Raw genomic sequence first — 18,541 nt, 5'->3', positions numbered from 1 at the left:
TAGAACTTTTGAGTATTAATGCAGCATAGCATATAACATATGTCTGCACGTAAAACATGTAATAAATAAGGAACTAGAAAATCGAAACAACTGCAGGAAATAAAAAATTGGTCTACTTTTTGCAAAGACTAATTCTACTTTTGAGACAGTTTTAAAACTGTCACAAGTACTGTAGAAAAGAGAAAAAGTCTAAGCCACAGTAAACTCAAAGGAAAAAAATGTAAAATTGAAAATAATGTTAAAACTAAAGCTGGTGTTTCCATTCAGAATTAGAAATGTATTGTGAATGATATTTAATTATCTACAATACAAATCACTGTTTCTTTAAAAAGAAAGTAAAGCTAGTTTGTCTAAATAATAAATCAAGTAGAGGATAGAATGAGAGACTGAAAGATGAGACATGATTTACTGTTAGTATATGAAGGTTTGAAATGCCCACACTCACATTTGAAGAGCATGAAATAGAAATACTCTCAAAAAGCACTTTATAGAACAATCAGGTTATACAGTTTTCTGAACACTGTTTTGTGGAGAGTATTGTCTTTATACAGTACCAAACACTTACTAAATGTCTCAGCAACAATGGTTAGGTGTGTTCCTTTTCCCAAAGATCTGACAATTTTTTTTATCCTATAAGACAGTAAGTGCAGGAGTGACACTGAAAGCAAAACTCATCAGCATAGGCAAAAATACTTTCATATTTTTCAATTAATTTCTTGCATACATATAAGCACATGATCTTAAAAATGAGTTTATATGGGAAATGCAGTAGATAAAGAATGGTGGCTTAATGATTACTGTTAAACTGATGCACTCATAAGTGAGAGGGAGTGGACCACTGCAGCATGTTTTTTTATTATTTCATTTGAACTTAATGGTATGGAAGGTTCGAATGTCATAAATGTATCTAAGCAATTAAATATTTATATATTTATATATTTCTAATCTCTTGTAGGAGATTTTCATCTGTGTAGAGTCATCTGGAGTCATTCTTCCTCACATTAATATGTACACATTTTGAAAATGTATAATACAGTATTCCAACACATTGAAAGAGATCCAACATTTCTCCAGTGCCTTTATACAAAATAAAGACAATGATGAAATGGATTATTTGTTCCTTATAAACATTACAAACACATTTTTAGGTCTTGAAGTACTAACACTTTCCTCCTGAAGAAGCTTTCCATTTGTTAAGCCAGATAGCTCAGCAATTGTCAAGTTAAACAACACTGTTCAAAACAAAGATTTTACTAGCGGTATGTTAGAAAGAAATAAAAGAACTTACTTGTATTGAGAAGCAGTAGTGCTTTCATACATAGGAACTCTTCTTGGCTAACTTGGAGTCTGACAAACTCCTGCGGGAGTTGCCACATGGATAGACACAGCGAGTAGAATGATGATTCTTTCATCCTCTGTCTTACACCCAGAAAAGGTAAAAAAAAAAAAAAAAGAAATAAAAAGCAAAAACATGAAAATAAAGAAAAGGAGCAGCTTAGTTACTAATTGTTTCAAGGAAGTGCCTTCTTAGCAATGTAATTATCACATAAAACTGAAGAGGCTGAAAGTTAATGGAAACTTGGTCACAGGTTTTGCAGAAATGTCTATTTAATGCACATCAAAATTTTTTGTTGCAAGTGTAAAATTTTTCTGCTAATAGCAACTGAATTATTTTGTAGCATTTTGTGCCATTACAGAAACAGTTAAAGTATTAAACATATATCTATTAAAAAAATATTTTAAGTAAAAGAAGACATTAAAACAGCCTTATCTAAACTCCTGCAGCAGTAAATAGGACATTTCACGGGGAAATACATCAAATTATCTATTCTTTTGCAGCACTTTGATCTCACTTTTTTCTTTGAGATATTGGTGAAGTGAATAGATTTTATTGCATTTATTTATTAGAAAGGCAGTTTTTAACAGAAATTATGAAAACAATAGCATTTTAAAGTTTGTAAACTAAACTGAGTTCATTCTACATTCACTGGAAGATGCAGTACCATGGAGTTATTTTACAAAGCTGCATCCTTGAATTAATGATGTACAGTTACAACCTGATAAAAATATGCTCCCCGTGAGACCAATGGAGTTTTATCACTTGTTACAATGGGAACTGTAACTCTAATAAAGTTCAGACTAGTACTCCAATCTGTTGTTCCAAACAACAGAAATAGAAGATATTTTCCATTAATAAGACTTTTCTCAATGCATTGAGGTTTTTTTCTTATGTTATTTGAAGTGTTACTGTTATCTTAAATGAAATGTTTTCAGTTTTGTTCCATATCCGAAATTTTGTACCAGCTCTTCAGTGATTCAAACATATCTGCTAGATCTGGCTGGATTTGTTATTTCCATATCCACATTAAATCTCCCTTTCTATTCCTTTCATAGAATCATGGAATGGTTTGGGTTGGAAGGGGCCTTTTAGACTATCTAGTTCCACCGCCCTGCTATAGGCAGGGACACCTCCCACTAGACCAAGTTGTTCACAGCCCCATCCAGCCTGGCCTTTCTGATAGTCCCTATTCATAAACAGCATCTTAGATGAGTGATAGCTTTCAAAGTACATTACATGCTGTTCATAAGGATATTTTCAGAGACTGCAAAGATTAAGTAACAGTAAAGCCTTGTAGTGTTTTTATACGAGTCCATGAAACCATTGTCAACCTCACACTGTTCACTCTCCTGGTCTGAAATCGATGCTACTGAGCAAGTCACTCTCACAGAGCATTACAGTTCAGTTGCAGACACATTCAGTAAATAACAAACTGGCTGCAAAACAATCTTTGGACTGTGGTTTCATGGTCATTTTGAAACAAACTAAGTGTGTTTGCCACAGTAGATGGAATTTCCATGATCTTTTCCCACCTCGAGGTGTGCACTCTTACTCTTCTAGCATCAGTGCCTTCCTGCCTGCATGGTGAGTCAGATCAGGGATCAGCTTAATTGGCAAGTTAATGGTATTTTCCTGAGGTATTTTTCAAATACATCATTTCCTTATCTGTTTTACCATGCAGCCAGATAGCATTTGATCCTGCTTAAGTGAAATTTTAGGCATGTATGACCAGGGCAGGGAGGGTTGCCATTTCTGCTGGCATTCAGCAGTTACCTTTCACTGATCTAAAAGTTAACTTTTTTTCCCAGTAAATAGTGGCAGCTATGATTTAGTGTAGAGTTACTCTTCATGCTTAGCTCTCTGTTACAATTTTTCTGACACAAATCTGATGAGATGTTCTACAGCTGAGAGAATTGCATGTGGTCAGTCCACCTCTTTCTCAATGTAAATGGTCTTGAGCTGCAAACAAGAAGCCATCTACAAGGAATTATAAGCAGGGCTCATAAATCTCAACAATCTTCTGGAAGAAAGTACTTAAAGTCTTCTTCATAAGGCATGCAGTGGAGAACATGCGAGGTAATACACCAAGACATACCATTACTGCCTAAAGCCATTACTGTGGATTTCTGAATATAATCATGAGATACATCCCAGAATACAACAGGGGACACAACAGAATTTGAAGCACTCTGAGTCTTATCCTTGCAAAGAGTTTCAATTTGTACAGCACAATTAATATACATGGGAGATGAATTTCATCTACCATCTCACAGTGATTTACAGTTCATCTGGAAGAAAAAAGATCAGGAACTACAGAGGCTGCTCTACTGAACATTTTGTATAAAGAACATCACTGGCAAAAACCTGGATGTGTATTGATTTCAAATTCAAAGTCTGGAAAAGACTGAAATGAAGTATATCTGAATTCATCAACATAGTGAAGGAAAATCCAAACCAATAATCCTGCTCCAAAACCAGAACGAAAGAAGAGCCTATTCTATCCCTGACATCAACTCCTCCTTGCTAGACTATTACAGTTCTATAACAATAAATGTAATTCTACAATTCAGAGTTTTAGCAGATTGTCAAAACTGAGCATTTTTGATTATATGCAAACTACTTGCAAAACCCATCCAATCAACAACGACCAAAGAAAATCCCACTTAGTTCCATTTACTGAACATGAACTCTTGTCTTATTCAGTTGAATTCGTGTAAATCTTCTGACAGCATCATTCTAATCCTTTTCTCTTAGATAATCAAAATAATATTTGAACTCATTTTGTTTGGCCACGTCAGTAAAATATTTGGGATTCCCACACAATCCTTCCCAAAGTTACTGAATTTTATGTCATCAGTGGACTTTGCTGCTGATTTTGAAACAGAACAAATAATGAATGAAACCTTGGTCTCAATGAAGTCACGTTCCTATTGACAAAAAGAAATTCAAAATATCATTCATATTGTGCAGCAGTAGAGTCTACTTACTCATTTAGAATCAGATCTGGTGCAAAATATAACATCTGACCACTGACATGTTTGTACGATCTCCATCCCATTGCAAAAACCATTAGACTCATCCAGGAATACTGGATGAGAGTTATCTGATCATCAATATGTAAATTCCGAAATCCTGGAAATGAAATTAAATCACACAATAAACAACCACCTATGAACATCTTGAATGCATTTAAACCCAGAGAACATCAGTTCTGTGTTTGCCTATGGTAACTTTTGCTCTTCTACTACTTTAAGGATTGCAGCAAAGTATGAGAGATGATCTAACAGCTCCCTGTCACCAAAAACTGTTCTTTATTAGCTGGTCCTGTTACCTCCTTCAAGCAAGCTCTGGCATTCATCCTATGCCTCAGTGAACTGGTTCAGCTCATGAAGCCAAAAGAAAAATGGACTCAGTAAAAAAGTATTTGTTTTCTTCTCACTTAATGAGAAGAAATACCACAGAAACATAGAATCATTAAGGTTGGAAAAGACCTCTAAGATCGTCTAGTTCAACAGTCAACCCATCACCATCCATTTACCACATATACCCTTTTCTTAACACCTCCAGGGACAGTGACTCCAGCACTTCTTCGGGCTCATCACTATTCCTGAGAAGAAATTTTTCCTAATATCCAACCTGAACCTCCCCTGGCACAACTTAAGGCCATTTCTTCTCGTCCTATCACTAGTTACCTGGGAGAAGAGGCTGACCCTCACCTCACTATAACCTCCTTTCAAGCAGTTGTAGAGAGCTATAAGGTCTGCCCCGAGCCTCTTCTTTTCTAGACTGAACAATCCCAGTTCATCTAAGAGGTCTGACATTTTCCTGCAGGACTGAAGTGTCAGCTGAGCTCAAATGAAACCACATTTCTAGGCTTTCAACTTAATATATTAATTATACTGATTTTTATAGATCCCAGGACCAGGCCTCTATTGCTATACAGAGAACACAGATATAAAATCATGACTTTTTTTTTTTAATTCTTGGTTCCTCAGAAATTCAGTTGCTTCTCACTCATAGAGTACTCGTGAGCTGCTTAGCTAGAAGTATTTATTGCAGTTTTTCCCTGTTTCTTTTAAAAATCTTTTCAACAAGAGTGAGAATGAAGAATATGCAGAAAAGAAAAATATATATATACCCACAGTATGAATAGTAGAGTAGGAAGGGTTAGGATGGAAAGGTTGCTATAATAATCAAGAAGAGGAACACTCCGGACTTCTGTTGTTTCTTTTTGGAATAAGTATAAACACACTTTAATTTACAAACAGCTTCCCATTAAAATGCATTTGATTAGTGCATATATTATCTGATGAAGTGGAAACTTAATCCTTTAACGATTCCATAAGAATTAAGTAACATGCAGACAATAAACAAGCAATGTTCTCTTTTGACTGCTTGTCTTATGATATATTTGCTTAACTAGAATTCACAACATACAAGAATTGCTATTACCTGGTAGCAATTTTGACCACTTGACTACACAAAGAAGTTGCCTCTCACAAAGATGATTTAGACTGGTCAGCAAGGAACTTGGTGTTTCAGGTTTTGTATTGTCATAACCGGCATAGACAACTTCTGGCTCAATGCCTCGCAAAACACTTATCATTGGGGGAACAAACTGTATTTCTTGATTTGGAGAAAAGGACAGCCTCTGTGTTAGAGATTGGCTTTCATCCTGAAGGGCTGCTTGCTGCTGGAGTGCAACATCTAATGTCCTCACAACCTTAATTTTGTTAAGCTTTTTAAATTTTCGACCTGAAAAAAAAAAAATTGCAGATCTGTTAGAAAAGTCTAAAAAAAAAACAAAAACAGAAACATCAATATTTTCCAGTAGTGCTAGATTACACTTTCCATTTACAACAAATAGAACTGTCTTCTAAATTTATTTTTTGACTACTTATATAATTAAGAAATAATCATGGAAAATTTTTAGAGTTTATCCTTCCATAACCTCCTCCCTGCACTGCAAGATGAATGAACCCACCCACTAAAGTTATTGCATGAATTCTAGGTTACTGTAACCTCATAAAGTTTTTTCTGGTTCAGTTCCCACTGCTCCATCTGACAGCCCAGCCAGCTGGCTCTACAGTTCAGTTGCTATTCAGTGTTAATTAAGGACACAGTTTCTTTTTTCTCACTAATATTCAGAAACAGAAATGCAAATAAGTAATTATTAGGCACAAAAATTCCTTTTCTTCAATTCCAGAAAGGCACTTCAGTCTCATATCTAAATTCTATTTTGGTAATCGTTAATGTAATATTTTCCCCTTGTTCACAAGAATGAAAATAGAATCCAGGAATGACTGAAAAGTCAACATATACTGTAAAATCATGTTAACTCTTAGAAAACCCTTCACTTTCTAGAGTGCAGTGGTTCGGAAAAAACTAATCAGAAAACAAAACAAAGCAAAACTTGAACTGCTTTCCCAAAATAAACACAAAGAGACTACACCTGGTATGGTTATGTAAACATACAGAGCTGTAGGTAGCAACTCTTCCAAATTCTTTCATGGCAGCATGCTGGAGGTGCACCACATGGACACCAAAGACCAAACCTTCAAGGGCTCAAAGACAACAACACTCAGTATCTAACTACAAGTTTCAAGGAAAAGTTATATCCATGGCTACATGGAACACATTCACTTTAAACAGACCCTCAAAGGTAAAAACTTGTTGTTAGATCACTAAACTTCTCAGTGCTGCCAAACAAGTTTTCCTTAGTAAAAAATGTATGTCATAATAAAGAAGGTGGTACTTGGATCGATATAGATGACAGTGAAACCATGAAAGTGATGCAGGATGAGAGGAAACATATAGTAAGTCATTCTCTCAAGAAAATTAAGACGCTCACATGTTTCAATCTTAATGAAAACAATAAGGAAGGAGAAAGCTCTGTTCCAAAAAAAAAATATATATATATATCAAACAAACAAGAAATCATCTTGATATTTTTACTTGTTGAGGTGTTGCAAACTTTAAAAAGTAGAAAAGACATGCAGCAAATTTCATTGGTGGAAAAGAAAATCCCTGCCTATCAAATTGCTGAGCTATTCAGAAATTGTATTGCAAAAAGGCAAAATGCAAAAAAAAAACACCAAAACACTCTAAAATAAAAGAGAAGAAAAGTAATAAAAGTGTAGCACTATGTATGCATTTGGTTGAAATAATGCATATCAGATTATCTTTTGAAAAATAGTATTTTTCTTTATAAGTGACATATTTGACAGGGGAAATAACACACTCTAAAGAAATCTGACAGGAAGATCTGTCTGTCTGTTACTGCCCTCTTTTTGTTTTAGTCGAAAGTACTGCTGCACTGTCAGAATGTAACCCATGCACCAAAGAGACTCTAGGATACTGGAGTAAGAAAGCACACTTTAATTTCAGTATGAGCTATGAATCTTTTCTCAGCGGGTCACCAAAGGAACCTAGAGACACAGGCAGTGTCAGACTCATCTATCACTTTCCTTCTTGGAAAGTTCCTGTCTCCCAAACCACATATTAAAACAGAAGGTTTCAATAAACGTGTGTTTACTTAGGAACATGTCTATTCCCTTTTCTTCAGATGCTCCCACATAATAGAAGTTAATAAAATTTATCAAAATCCTATGTCTCCAGTTTGGAATATCTAAGATGGATGCTCCAGAGACTTGCACTGACCTTTTCAAAGCATTCATTAGTACATTAATGTCACAGTATAACATCAAGGAAGATTAATACATCAAACATGGAAAGATTCCTTTTGTTCTTTCTAAATACTTAATACAGACAAAATTCTATGACTTTAATTACTCTTGATGTACACTGGCATAGCTGAAGGCAGAATCAGTCCTCTTGGTTTTGAACCAGACAGGACTGAGTAGATGAATGCAACTGAAATGATAAAATTTGCTTAAAAAAGCAAAAGTTTTTTGTTTTCCTATCAAAAATATGAATACTTAAACATTTCACAATCAAAAAAGAAAGCTGTACACAAAAGCGCAAAACTTCCATTTAAACTAGAACAGTATTTAAAATCCAAAGGGAGCATGCAAAACAAAATTTCAAGAAATACATAGAACGACAGAATCACTGAATGGTTTGGGTTGGTAGGGACCTTTAAGATCATCTAGTTCCAACCCACCCACTATAGGCAGTGACACCTCCCACTAGATCAGGTTGCTCAAAGCCCATCCAGCCTTGTCCTGTCGCTACCTGCCCTTCTAAAAAGTCCCTCCCCAGCTTCCCTGTAGGCCCCCTTCAGGTACTGGAAGGTAGCTAAAAGGTCCCCTCGGAGCCTTCTCTTCTCCAGGCTGATAAGCCCCAGCTCTCTCAGACTCTCCTTGCAGCGGAGGTGCTTCAGTCCTCTGATATCTTCATGGACCTTCTCTGGACCCACTCCAACAGCCCCATGTCCTTTTGTGTTGGAGGCTGCGGAACTGGATGGAATACTCCAGGTAAGGTCAAACGAGAGCAGAGTAGGGGGGCAGAGTCACCTCTCTCGACCTGCTGGTCACACTTCACATGTTATTAACAGTATAAATGTGAAGGATGGGTCCTTCAGCAGCAGTCATTATCCAATGATGTCAGAGGCAGTACTCCCACTAACCTGTGAGGTCAATTAGATCTGTATCAAGTTCCGTGTCCATCTTATGCTCATTTTATCACTTGTAATAACGATACAAATATCCCTGATCAGTGACTCCTTAGTAAAGAACCCAACACCAACTTACAAATTATCTTACATCTGAATGAAAAAAAGCAAAACAAAAAAACCACCATAAACAAAACCAAAGAAGAATAGACACTTGGACCAATTTCTACCATAAAAAATACATACATAGTCCTAAACATGCTGGGAATTTCCCACTAACTATTGTTTAGGCATGAAGGAAAACAGGGAACAATACCTTTGGTAGTTCATAAATAATGATTTCAGGTATTTTGTGAAATAATGGCTTCAGATACTTTTACAGTTCAGAGAACAAGTAAAGAAAGAAACCAGGCAGAGTGCTTATCACATGGAAATGTGAGTAGTTAATAAGTACCCACGTTTCCAAGTGATTAAATGTATCAGAATTAATGTTGCACTGGCTTGTTTATTTCTAATTATGCTGCTTAACAGCTAGCAGTACAACAAACCCACTTCTTACCTATAGGTAACTCACAGTAAACTTTCTCATCTACCACATGGGAACCATCTCAAATGAATGCAAACTCTTAAGGACAAGGGGAAAACAACAAAGATTTGACAATAACAGAGTTTTTCAATTGTAGCTTACAAAAACATTGAAATAATTTCCTGCTTTAAGGTAAACAAATGTTTCTACTAGGTCCTATAATGTGTGAAGGCTCCTAATCCACTCTGGCAACTATGTGCCTTTGTGTAAGGCCATTCTGTGCACATTTATACAGCACACCATTTCTTTCGGTCATTTTCACTCATTTGTTTTAAATAGGATTGCCAGGCGCTCAAGCAGCTTCCTGGTACTCACAGTTCCCCTGATTTACTACAAAGAGCAAGCGATATAGCATTTGGGTAGTATGTGTACTTAGAAGACAAAGTAATAAAAAAAATAAAATCTACATCATCTCAGAATCAAATACACTGTGATTTTCCCCATTACACATAATTCTGTATTTTAATATTCTTTTAACTAGCTATACCGAGTCAAACAGCCAATCAGACATTACCGATAGTGATAATTTTGTATTAAAATGGATCAATTTCTAGTAAAAAGGTCTAACATCTCACTGTTCTTCCTCATACCCTGCAATCACTCTAATCAGGTGAAAAATGTCAATGATTTATTATTCTTGACAGAACACTGTGGCTCTGACTTTAAGGTCACTCTGCTCTTACGTTTTGTGTAGGAGAACAAACTGTGTACACCCTAGGAGGGTGTATACAAAATAGAGGAACAAAGCAGCAAAGCAGAAGTAATACATCTTGATTTTAATAAGCCCTCTGACACTACCTCATAAAATATTACCTGGAAAATTAATTAAGATTTGTCTGCATCTAATCATTGCAATGAGGACTGAAATCTGACTGAAACAATGAATAATGTGATAATTTAGCAGTAGAGCAGAACAAGGAATCAATGATAGTCAGCCTGGGAAAATCACAAATCCACTGACAGGAAATAAAAAGCTGAGTATTTGTTTATTCCAGGACCTGACACAGCCTTCTGCTGTCCCATTAGGTTGAAGATTAGAAAGGAGATACATTAACATGCACAGTTCTGAACCAATAGAACTTAAATTAACATTCCCACAGAGAAGGAAAATTTAGGGCATTACGAAATATTTCCTTTATTAATATTTTCTTTGTATATATCAAGAAATAAGTAAAACCTGTTGCTAAAGCTATTTCTTGCTACTATGTAATGCACTGACTACAATTCCTTTTAAATACAATGCAGATTCATTTAACTGCTGTGAATTAGGAGCAGAAAACAGAGCTGCTGTCAACATAATATACTACTAATCTATATGGTTGCCACTCAGTAACATTCAGTGGAAGATAAGCGTACTCCCAACAGTAAGATTATTTATTTGGAATCTATAGTTAATATTCTGTAAAATCTTACAGCCTTTCTCACCTTGATTAAGTACTACAGAAGGTCTTTGCTCAGTTACAGAAGGCTAGCACTAAGAAAACAAGTAGAAGGAAAAGAAGAGAAGGATATCTATGGAAGTTCTGTCTGAAGGACAGAAATCACAAAATGCACAACATTCTTAAAGGCTGTAAACACAGAAAAAGATTTGAAGTACTGAAGAATTCCGAAAAAATAGTTCACAATGTATCCAAGTATACCATTTTCTCTATGAATTGGGAATTTGCTTATGGACACTTACTCCCTGAGGATAATTATCTAAACAAGCAGAGCAGTACCCCCATATATGAGTCATGCTGAGCTGATGAACACTGTGAGAAGTGTGTAGGTAATATTGCTCATGTGATGCAGCAAATGAAGTGCAAAAAAAGGTAGAAGAGCAAAAGTAAGAAATACGAGAGTAGCAAGACCAATAGTAATGTAGAGGGGATTTTTTGTTTTCAATTTTAAATCCTCATTCACAAGTAATATAAGATCAATTCAGTTTTCCTCTTTTTTTTTTTTGCCTAAATTTGTCTCTTCTGCTTTTTTTAGCATTAATTGCTCCACTTCAATCTGTGTAGAGTAATTATCTTCCTACACTCCCCAGAACTATTCACATCACTAAGAGCACCTGAAACACTACACTCAATCTGAGCCAGCTGAGAAAAAAATAGAGATGCCACAGTCCCGGCTCCATTTGATATTTTCTTTATTCCACTGCATCACTGCTCCCTTCTTCCTGTTTGCTGCCACATCACTGGAGTAGGTAGAAAGATGCAGGCAGAGACCACAGGCTCCTCCAAGAATTTGAGGAACTGGACTGGAACAGCCTCCTCAACAAATGAAAGACAGCATTGTTTAGGTATGTTTAGAAAAGCACTAAATACCAACACAAACTGGTTAGATAGAGCTACCTAGCACCAATTACAAAGAAACTATTTACACCTTCCTAGTACTAGATTGGAAAAAAAAGGTCACCCAAAGAGAATGAGCAAGTTTATATTCTCTCAATACATGATGGTAAGGAACAAAGTCTTGGAGCACCTTCATTATCAGATTCTGTTTTCAAGTATGAGGATATAAAATCCTCATATGAGGACACATTAATGAAGACATATTGTTTCATCAATATTGCTAGCGAAATTGACCAACATTTTTACATTTTAGGAACCTACACACTGAGCAAAATGTATGTTTGTTGCATCCTGGGATGGTCAGGTTGAGTATTAGAAAAAAATTCCTCACCAGAGGGCGGTGGGCAGTGCTCTCAGAAATATGGTCTGAGTTTTGAATGGTCCCATGTGGAGCCTGGGGTAGGACTTGGTGATCCTTATGGGTTCCTTCTAACTCAGGATTTTATACGATTCTTCCCCAGCTCTACAACAACACCTTTCCCTGAGAAAGATCCAAAGGATGTGTAGTTTTGTGTTGAAAGGTTTCAGAAGTGGGAAGACTGCTGGGATGGCTCTGGGAGAGAGGACTGAAGGGAAGGAAACAGTGCTGTGCAACTGCAGCTGGGAGAGGGGGGTGAGAGATGGGAGAGAAGTGGCCCTGCAGCCCAGAAGGTCAGTGCAGGAGGAAGGCAGGAGGTGCTCAGGGCACAGAGCAGGAGTTCCCTGAGGCCCAGGAGAGGCCCACGGAGGAGCAGGCTGTCCCCCTGCAGCCCACGGGCACCGTGCAGAGCACATCTCCACGTGCAGCCATGGAGGAGCCCACAGCACAGCAGTGGATGAGGGCTGAAGGAAGCACAGCCCATGGACACCCCCTCAGGAGCAGTCTGGGATGGACCTGCAGCCCATGGAGAGGAGCCCACAGTGGAGCAGGAGGGCTGGGGGAGCTGCCACCCATGGGGCTGTGCTGGAGCAGTGCCTGAAGGGTGGGCCCTGTGGGATGGAGCCGTGTTGGAGCAGTGCTGGGAGAGCTGTGGCTGTGGGAAGCCCACACAGGATCGGTTTGGGAATGACAGCATCGCAGGGGAGGAAGCCATGTGGAGCAGAGGCAGAGAGTGACCGTGGACGAGTGGCAGAAACAAAGTGTTATGGGTTGACTGCAGCTCCGTTCCTGATCCCCACCACTGCTCAGGAGGAGGAAGTAGGAGAGGGTGGGAAGGTGTTGGTAGTTTGCTTTTAATTCTCACTGCCTCGGTCTGTTAGTGATAGACAAGAAATTAATCTCCCTATGCTGAGTCTGTTTTGTCTGTGATAGTCACTGGTTAGCAATCTCCTTGTCCTTATCTCAAACTAGAGCTTTTTTTTTTTTTCCATCAAATTTTCTTCACCTGCACTTCTGAGGAAGGGAAATGAGAGAGTGGCGTTGAGGTACTGAGCTACTGTCCAGCTACTGTTCATCACATGTTCTCATTTTGCCCTCTTTCCCCAATCTAGTGCCACCAACATGCTTGGCAGCTCTGTTCTTTCTACCAAGAGGAGGCCAAAAAATGAGCAGCAAGTAGGGATGGCTGATGGCTGTCATTACTCTCTGTATCCCCAGTGCTGTGAGGTGAGAGGGACGCAGTTTGGAGAACAGGACTCCAAGAAGCTCAGGGACATGACACAGAACAGAGCCCACCCTGCAGCACTGCCTCTCCCTCTACTCATCACATGGACTACTCCCTACAGCTGCAGCACTGTCTCTTAAGGAGGCTGAAGACCAGAGAGGCAGCAACAGCTGGCCTCTGATTGGGAACTACTGATTTACATCACTAATAAAAGCATAAAATGTAAGAATGACACAATGGCCATGTGTGCAAAGTACTGGAGCAGCCAAAGGATATTACAGAAGCTGAAAGCATACAGCTGTGCAATCAAACTGTCAGCATGAAAAATACATACTCATTTTAATTCATGAACGGACACAGACACAACAAAATAATGAAATTACCAACTGTATATAATGCCAGTTCTTCTTCCAGGGCAAAAAACGATACAGAAATGTAGAAAGAGAAATATTTGATTCGTTAAAACACACTAGAAAAATATCTTTTTTGCCCACTCCTTTTTTTTTTTTTTTACTAATTCCATTTGAAAATATATTCCTTCTTGCTTTCTATCACCTTTCTATCATCTTCAGCCTTATATTTCTTCAAGCCTTGTGCTGGTCTAAAACATCATACAGCTTAAGTTCTCATGAAAAATACACAAAAAAATAGAGGACAAATATATAGCATTCCTGCATATTAGCACAGCAAAACTTGCCAAGTAACTACATGATCTTATACCATTTACTCCCTGTGCTCTTGAAGACAGAGGACTCAACCTAGATTAATGTTCTGTTAAAAAACAAACCTGTTACAGCAAGGTATAATATGAAGACAGGAATTCCCAGCACCTACTATGCAAAAGTCCATAGCGTTGCTGCAATCATCACTTAAGCCCTTTTGGTGGAAAAGGATAAAAAACTGTTGAATTCTATACAAAGCATCTATACAAAGATGGAAAGCATAGCAGAAAAGAGAAGGGATAGTACTGATTTCCGGTTTTGTGTTGATAAAGAAGCAAATTGAGATCAAATTTTCTGATTTAGAACTATTAATAAATAAACAAACACCAACAATACAATTCCTCCTGTTTCAAGAAAATGAGTGTAAGGATACATTATACATCACCAGTTCATACAGAAAGGTATTTCTGCTCCAGGATTTCCAGACTTTCATTAAAGAAAAATTACAAGGAAAGATTTAAAAATATTTTAAACATAAGGAAATCCTTCCAAAAATACCATTTTAATGTGGTTCTTTCCTTCACAGCATCAAAGCAATATTAAACTCAAGAAACTGATGGTAGTGTTCTTGACTGCCTATTTCTCCAAGTGAAAAGATGTGAAAAGCAGCTCACCTCCCAGGACCATTCCAGCTTGGCAGCACTTCCTCAAGCGACACGCTGGACAATTCTTCCTACGTATTTTATCAACTATGCAGTCATTTCTTCCAGCACATAAATAGTTGTGCTGCCCTACAAGGAAGAGAAAAGCAAGATTAATACAATGCTTTCTAACAGGACAAAATTATTTCTGTGTAAAAACATTCCAAAGTAACAGAGAATTCAAAAAAAGTGTATCTGACCCATCAAAGGATGCTTTCATTCTACATTAGCTTTTAAATAATCACCTGAAACTATCTAAATACAATAATTCCTTCGATTTAAGACTGGCATTCCCCATCTACATAACCCCAAAATAATTAACAGGCAGTACAAATCACTTAAAATAGAAAACTATCAATACTTCTCATGTAAATCAAGGAAAATGACAGATTTGTTTCTGTCAGACCTATTTTTTTTTCTGTTTTACATTATTGTTCCTTATGGTAAAGTACTTAAATTTTCTTGGATTGATAACAAATTTCCTACAGACTGAACAAAGAATTCGGGCATTACACAATACCAAAAAAAGCAGAGCAAATTATCCCTGCTGGAGAATCTCTGCCTAAGACCTGCTGACACACCAGTCAAACAGAGGCAATAAGAGCAAAGAGAAGAAGGCTGTAAATTTTTGGGTTAGGTTAGCTTTCAGGAATGGCATCTCTAGTTATACTTCTGTTCTGAGGCACTTAGTTAGGAAGAGGCTATCATTAGTGTGTTAAAATGGAATGTTTTAAATGAAATTAGCTTCTAGCAGAGCAGTCATTTTATTAGCAAACCATGAAATCCAGCTGGTATACTAGCATTTTTCTCAAAACAAGCTTCAACAATACTTTCAAATTTCTGCTGTAGAGAATTAAAAAGTATATTTTTATGCTTGTTTACAATACTGATGAATGACCTCTGTGACTCATTTTGATTTTGCATGAGTAAACAAAGCTGTAATAAGAAATTAAAGCAAATCTTCACATTAAGCCTGAGTTTATTCCGTAAGGTTTAACTTTAAAGTCCTTCCTGGTTTTGCACATCACCCTCTATTCATTTCTATATTTTCTGTTCCTGACAAGGAAGCATAAAGAAAGATTTTTCTTTCAGGAGTAATAAAATGGATCAAAAAGAGAGATAAACTACAGGAAGTACCAACACCAGAGATGCTTCTCCATGGAATGCTATAGAGTGGACCTCCAAATGTAAAAGACAACAACAGCACAACTTTCAGATTTGTACTTATTTCTAGATTGGTACGACTCTGAGTCAGCCATCTGATGTCCCCAGTAGCAAACAAATCTGAGGTGATTATCCTGCTCAGTTGCTGTTACTGTTTTCTTTATTACCCTCTTCCATTCTTTATCTGCATGCAGTAAAGTAAGAAACTGTTTCCCAATAAGTCTTCCAAATAGGAAAGAGACAAAAAGAAAATGAATGTCTCAGATGAAAAATCAGGATACAAACACAACTCTGTTCTAACAAGAAGAAAAGATGTGGTGCTAAACCACGTGAAACAGAATGTGTTTGCTTCTGTGGCAACATCTTTTCAACAATTTATTTACTTCTTACCTTGACTTTTAAGAATAACTTGTCTGGTTTTAATGAAAGAAACCTAATTGCTTGAAACTCATTTTTATAACAGTTTCTTTTGTTTTAGAAAACAACAGGTAAATAAAAGCCTCACACAATGCCTGGCATTTTAGATGTATTTATTAATGCTTTAAATCACAAGACGTTCTCATTTAATTTCTCCCTTTACTTCTAATCCTCAATTCCTTCTTACAGGAAACATTACCAAAATTAACCAAATGAATACAAATCTGTCTTGCTTTTGGCAGCAGACCAGGAACAAAACACTTATTTTGAACACATCTTCCTTGAGATTTATTTGCAGTCTTTCCCTCATCTTACTTCGCCTTCATTAGCTACAAAAGCACTCAGTCTTCTGATAAGCAACAACAGCTTTAAGCCTCTGTTACTTAACATAAAATCTATGAAGCATGAGATTATCTCTGCATTATCACATTCTGATGCTTTAATGGACAGTTAATTTCCAAAGGAATGCTTAAATATAAGGTTTAAGTTATGTTTGTGAGTGTTTTATAGCTTTGTTTGGCTTTTGTTCTCTGAAAAGCATCTCTTCTGGACATTTTTGTTTGGGAACTTTTTCAATTTACACATGGTCTGAGTGCATTTAGCCCACATCCAAGACCAAAAGTAGATGATGTATTTCCAGTAAATGCTCACGAGCAGCTCACGATGATATAGGCATTCGAGTTTTACTCTTCCTCCTATACTGACACAAAAATGCTGATCTACCAAAGCTAGTGTAATATCATGAAACATTACACTTCAAATACTCGAAGCGTTCACATGTTCTAAAATGAGCTCAGTATGTAGAATATGCTCTTGATTCCAGTATGTGGTACGCATACTCAGCATTCTACATGCATGCTCTCGCTGCAAAGAGCCTAAAAAGCTTGGATGGAAGCAGTAATGGCAACAGAAGTTAATAGCATGATTTATACTTATGCACATTTAAATTTAATGCTGCTAAAGAGTGCAATACATTGTAAAACTTAAAATTCACTGTTACACACATTTAAGGTTCCCTACAGCTCTTATAAACCTCTTCACAATGGAGGGTTTATCAACAGATCCAACTTCCTCTTCAACTGAAAATGCAGGAACAACTTTAACACTACATAACAACTCACCAACTGCTTAATATAAATCCAAAACAGAACACATTTTTCACTTCTGCAGAACAAACTGAAAATGAATGATAATTATGAAAACTGCTCTTGAGTGTTTCTGTGTTCCAGTGAATATGGCACTCCATATTCGAGCTGAAGATTTGAAAGGATTAAAGAATCCCCCTGTCCAGTGCATACCGTGAAATAAGAACTTGCTTTGACACTCAAAAAGTAAGTGTTATTTCATGGCCATTTAACACATTGTATTTGCAATCTAGTGAAGACCAATGACGCAATCCTTACTATATGTTTACCTAGTTTGTTTCTTCCATTAAGAAGAAACCAGCACTAAAAAAAAGAACAAAGGAAAAAGCCAGCACCCTGTCCACTAAACCCCCTTGTGAGACTAAGGAGATAAAATCATGAGTTTTAACACTTGTCAACCACTTCCTTATTTGCAGGCTATAAAGAAGACACAACTACATCCTGAGTTTGAATTATACTTCACATGATTTTCCATTCTGCTCACCGCTATCTAACCTCTCCCTCAGTACCTCCCACCTTTAAGTGCATTCCACTGGTTCTGATTTGGAACACGTATTACATTCATTTAGTATTTTCCATAGTTTCACCTGTCAGGGCTTTTTTAGTTATCTCAGTCATCTGGCTGGATCTCATACAGACAGAAAAATCTGAATAAATGATCTCATCTGAAACTGTATCTGTTGTCCAGAGCTGGATTCTAAGAAACTGTTACTTGCTCGACATTACTATTTAAGCACTAGCAACCATCTGAAGGACTGACTGTGTAGGAAATGGGAAACGTGACAGATAGATATTTGATTAATTTCCAAAATATGGTATTTAGGATCACCTATATATCAATTGATTCACTTTACTATATAGGTATTGCAGTAATATTAGATACATGTCCTGATGAAGTAACCAAAGATCCCAGTTAAGACAAAATTCCTGTTCAATTGGTAGCTTGTCACTCAGTATCTTTCATGTCATTTTAACTGGGAAAGAAAAACACAAAGACCAAGATAGCAGTGTAATCACTAGAGCCCAGGTCAGAAA

General features: G+C 37.0%; 1 protein-coding gene and 1 long non-coding RNA gene across 5 annotated transcripts in view; one reads left to right on the top strand and one right to left on the bottom strand.

Moving 5' to 3' along the window:
* Positions 1-18,541, bottom strand: part of PGR (progesterone receptor) — a 42,474-nt gene that overhangs the window by 11,657 nt on the left and 12,276 nt on the right. For 2 of the 4 annotated variants that reach the window (XM_021381278.1, XM_021381279.1), the window contains exons 4-7: positions 14,754-14,870; positions 5,792-6,094; positions 4,327-4,471; positions 1,289-1,419 (exon numbers count right to left, since the gene is read on the bottom strand). In XM_021381278.1, the coding sequence (XP_021236953.1) occupies positions 1,289-1,419; positions 4,327-4,471; positions 5,792-6,094; positions 14,754-14,870 (696 nt within the window). Of the gene's footprint in view, positions 1-1,287; positions 1,427-4,326; positions 4,472-5,791; positions 6,095-14,753; positions 14,871-18,541 lie in introns of those variants that run through there. The other 2 variants (XM_021381288.1, XM_021381295.1) reach the window with 2 other exon arrangements.
* LOC110390108 lies at positions 8,532-13,654 on the top strand. The gene is made up of 2 exons (XR_002433548.1): positions 8,532-8,775; positions 13,305-13,654. It is a non-coding gene; the product is annotated as an uncharacterized LOC110390108 (long non-coding RNA).

Source organism: Numida meleagris, chromosome 1 (genome assembly GCF_002078875.1).
Source record: "Numida meleagris isolate 19003 breed g44 Domestic line chromosome 1, NumMel1.0, whole genome shotgun sequence".
NCBI classification, from domain to species: Eukaryota; Metazoa; Chordata; class Aves; order Galliformes; family Numididae; genus Numida; species Numida meleagris.
The sequence above is the reverse complement of the archived record's forward strand: the minus strand, read 5'-3'. Positions and strand labels throughout refer to the sequence as shown.